Here is a 4,523-nt window from a genome sequence, read left to right as displayed (position 1 = left end):
TGACCTGCTGACACGGCAAACACTCGAAGACGAATCGCAGAGTATCCCGCTTCATACCCGGACAACCAAAAAAGAGATTAAGGATCCTTATACATCTTTTTACTCCCTAGATGAATGGAGTACGGGGTGCTGTGGGCCTCACTCAAGATATCTGCTATTAGGAAATCACTGCTAGAAACGCACAGTCGGTTACGATATCTAACAATGCCGTCCACAACTGTTTACAACCTCCGGCCCTTAGCCTCATCCCTCTGTCTCCACTTCTGCAAGTGCTCGTCAGAAGTCTGCCCGGCTCGGATCATGTCTCTCAATGTCGACTGCATTGTCAGAGTAGAAAGATTAGGGGCGCAGCCCCTGGCATAGACTGCAAGCTGAAGCCGCTGAATCTCTACCTGCGATGATCTCTATACTGACAACTGAGTGATCACTACAGTCTTCCTGCTCAGGGCATCTGCAACTACATTAGCCTTACCCGAATGGTCGCTAATGTCGCAGTCATAATCCTTCACTAGCTCAAGCCACCTCCGCTGTCTCATGTTCAGCTCTTTTTTTGTGAAGAAGTACTTCAGGATCTTGTAGTCAGTGAAAATCCTGTTTTTCTCCCATACAGATAATGTCTCCAAATCTTCAAGGCGAATACCACTGCCGCTAGCTCGAGGTCATGAGTCAGATAATTCTGCTCATGGACCTTCAACTATCGGGACGCATAACCTATAACTATGTCATGCTGCATCAACATTGTGTCCAAACCGTGCTTTGAAGCATCTGTATATACGACAAACTCTCCTTGCCCTAATGGCATAGCTAGAACTGGTGCGTGGTCAACGCTTGCTTCAACCTGTAAAAACTCTCCTTGCATTCCCGTCCCCAAATAAATTTGTCATTCTTCTTTGTCAAGGCGGTCATAGGCCCCGCAATAGAAGAGAAGCCCTGAATGAACTTCAGGTAGTAATCAGCCAATCCCAAGAAACTACGGATCTCTGTCACACACTTGGCCACTGGCCAATCTCGACTGCCTCAACCTTGCTAGGATCGACCTCCACTCCATCTCGGGATACAATGTGACCCAAGAATGCCATTCTGTCAAGCCAGAACTCGCACTTACTGAACTTGGAATACAGTCTTCTGTCCTGTAAAGTCTGTAGTACGGTCCTCAGTTGCTGACTGTGCTCTTCTCTGCTCTTCGAATAGATCAGGATGTTGTCAATGAAAACTATGACGAACATATCCAAATATGGCCGAAGGGCATCACCAAAAACACATAGTGCCCATAACGCGTCCTAAATGACAACTTATGCACGTCAGACTCTCTCACCTTCAGCTGGTGGTATCCTGATCGGAGATCTATCTTCGAGAATACTGATGCTCCCTGAAGGTGATCAAATAGATCTTCAATCCAGGGCAGTGGATACTTGTTCTTGACCGTGACTCTGTTCAGTTCCTTGTAATCAAAGCAGAGCCGTATGCTGCCATCCTTCTTCTTAACAACAAGTACCGGTGCACCCCATGGAGAAAAGCTAGGGTGAATGAAACCCTTATCTAGCAAAGTCATGTATCTGATCCTTCAGTTATTTCATCTCTGCAGGGTGCTAGACGATAGGGGGCCTCAGATATTGTCACGGTACTTGGCATTATCTCGATACAAAAGTCCACATCCCTGTCCAGTGGAATGCCTGAAACATCGTCAAAGAAAACACTGGAGAAATCTCTGACAACTTCGACCTCCTCTAGCCTCTGACTGACTGCCTCGGTCACTAACACAATACTGGCCAAGAATGCCTGGCAGCCTCTATTCATGAGCTTTCTCGCACAGATGCAAGAAATGATGTGCGGCATCTGCTGATGTCTTGCTCCCTCAAACACAAACGGCTTACCGCTGGGCAGGACGGACAGATACTGACCTCCGTCGAAAATCTATGGCAGCTCCATTAGAAGAAAGAAGCCAGTCCATACCCAGAATAATATCAAACGTCGTAAACGGTAACACAATGAAGTCTGCCTGCACTGCATTTTTTTGTACCCGAAATTCCAATCTCTTCACTATCTGAGAAGTAAACATCTGATCCCCGGATGGAATCGATACTCTGAATCCAAAATCCATAGCCTCCGGTATGATTCCTAGTCACTTGATGAAATATTCAGACCGCTGGAATGACAACTTATATAAGAAGAGCTGGAAGTATGCAAAAGAGGGACACAAACACAAAAATGGTCAAGCTTTCAACAATGTGATTACTAGGTGCCTGCATACTTAAAGAATCTAAGCTCAATCAAAGATAGCATACTTCATCACTCATCAAGCATGCACTCAGCAGAAAGATATCTGATCATTCAAAGATCATATTCGTGCTACTAAAACATATTGTTTTACTTACATCAGTATCTTTTTGTTATTTGATTAATAGTGGTGTCTGGTGAATCGAGAGTTCTTAAAATCCAGAAGTGTAAATGAATCACTAAGAGTTCCAAAATAGGCAGTGTGATAAGTCCTGTTGAAGTGGGCTGTTGCAAATAGCTTTGTAAAACCAAAGTTTTTTAGTGGAATCCTTCCTACATAGGAAGAAGGGGTGACGTAGGAGTTGTTAATCTCCAAACATTCATAAAAATCCCGTGTATTTACTTTTTGCAAGCCTTTACATTTCAAACCATATCTTGTTGATTAAACTGCCAACCGGTTGAAACTATCATTAGAAACATTGAACTGTTTTCCGCACTTTTCAAGTGGTTTATATTTCTAACTGTTTGAGAAAAAGTTTCAACTCTAAAAACGGTTGAAAAAAAATTTTAAAAGAAAATATTTTCAAAGAGTTTATTCACCCTCTCTAAACTCTTTCTCGATCCTAACAGATTTTAATTAAGTTTAGTATAGACTGATGCAAAGTAATTACAATATACAGACTATAGTAACCGAAGAGTTTATGTAGCAATTATGCTGCGAAGATTAAGAAATAAGGTGGATATAGATTAACAAACATAGAAGAATTTATAAAAGGGGGTGGGGATGTTTTACATACTAATAATTTATTTTCTTTTAAAAATGAAATGGTTGAAGTTCGATGGACTCAGTCAGAGGTTAATTGTTTGTCTCTACTAACGATAATATGCATAATCCCAAAGATGTCAATATCATGACTCAAGAATTAGGCTCACGATCTCACTACTTCAAAGGTTTAGGTTCATTACCTAGTGAGTGGTCCTAGGGCCACAAACATCAACATAAACCATAATGATGATGGTGGAAAGATGGTGGCTATGCAACAAATGATCGATGAACAAAAATAGACTGTAGGTGAGCAAGAATAGATTATAGGTGAGTAACAACAAAGATTTGATGCATTATTGCAACAGTTGTAACAGGTCATTTTTTTTTCTCTTTTCAGCCTAAAAGGGGATCGGTTACGGTGCCCGAATACGCAACGGAAGTTTCAAAAAAAAATATTTTTCATGAAGAAAACCGAGCACCTCTACTAGTTGTGTAGCAAATAACATAAAACAAAAAATGTCATACATAGGATGTTTTAGAAATTTTTACCTATCAATCACAAAGGATTGATGATGGCTCCAACTTAGTTGTCAAACAACTAAGCTCTTGAATGATTGACCCAATCTACAAGCTTTCTTGAGCAATCCTTGCTCAAATGGTTTCTTTCCTTCAAATTAGGTCCACCACCAACTAGGAAGATCCCCTCTAATTATGCAGTAGAAAAATTAGAGGATTTTTCTTTGAGAAGGGTAAGCTTTCTTCAATAATTGAAGAAGCAAAAATGGGAGAAAAATTCTTGGGAAATTTCGGCCATTGTAAGGTGGGAGGAGAGAAGGATGATTTTCTTGGTGCTTGAAAATGTGTAAGTATAAAGTTGCATGTGCATGCCATGCCATTAACTCAAAAGTTGCCTCCAACCCTTCATCTTCCAAGCATGCAATTTTTTTGGGCTTGGAACAATTACAAGGCCATGGACTTTTTGTGAGGACCAGGGCCGAAGAGGGCAGGGAGTGATCGCCGGTGCCATCAGTTGCACGGACATTCATTGTAATGGACTGTACAGTTGAAGAGGGCTTAAAAGATTTGATTTGTATTACTCATATCACGAAGGTGCATCTTTTTTTCGGTAGCTCATCACATAAGAACTTCAAAGTTAAGCGTGCTTGACTTGAGTAATTTTGGGATGGGTGACCTCCTGGGAAGTTTCTCAGGGTGCGTGTGAGTGAGGACATAAGCACGCTGGAAAGAATCGTCTTGATACAGTGAGGACAGTCGTCAAATCTGGGGCGTTACAAGTTGTATCAGAGCCGACCTCTCTTAGTACGGTGTGGTTCAGGGACGAACCAAGCGGAAGCTGTGGGCATGTGAGGCCCGGGGCCGAAGAGGGCGGGGGGTGATCGCCGGTGCCATCAGTTGCACGGACAATGAGCGGCTCCTAGCAGGCTTCTAGGTGGAGGGAACATGAATGAACCGATCCCACACCGGAATGAGAGGGATTCCGATACTTTTCATTGTAATGGACTATACAGTTGAAGAGGGT

The 4,523-nt window shown here is 42.3% G+C and overlaps 1 protein-coding gene across 1 annotated transcript; it reads right to left on the bottom strand.

Annotated features, from left to right (window-relative positions):
* Positions 1-404: 404 nt before the first annotated feature.
* LOC142538741 (uncharacterized) lies at positions 405-2,101 on the bottom strand. The gene is made up of 2 exons (XM_075644039.1): positions 1,875-2,101; positions 405-648 (listed from the first exon to the last, which is right to left on the bottom strand). Exons 1-2 carry the CDS (start codon positions 2,099-2,101, stop codon positions 405-407), a joined length of 471 nt encoding a protein of 156 aa, XP_075500154.1.
* Between the last annotated feature and the right edge of the window lie 2,422 nt (positions 2,102-4,523).

The sequence above is a fragment of the Primulina tabacum genome, chromosome 3 (assembly GCF_025594145.1).
Source record: "Primulina tabacum isolate GXHZ01 chromosome 3, ASM2559414v2, whole genome shotgun sequence".
NCBI classification, from domain to species: Eukaryota; Viridiplantae; Streptophyta; class Magnoliopsida; order Lamiales; family Gesneriaceae; genus Primulina; species Primulina tabacum.
The sequence above is the reverse complement of the archived record's forward strand: the minus strand, read 5'-3'. Positions and strand labels throughout refer to the sequence as shown.

Coding starts and splice junctions, on each gene's coding strand:
- LOC142538741 (XM_075644039.1), bottom strand. CDS start 2,101: ATGGATTTTGGATTCAGAGTATCGATTCCATCCGGGGATCAGATGTTT. Junction 649..1,874: donor TCTGTCCGTCCTGCCCAGCG/GTAAGCCGTTTG, acceptor ACCTCGAGCTAG/CGGCAGTGGTATTCGCCTTG.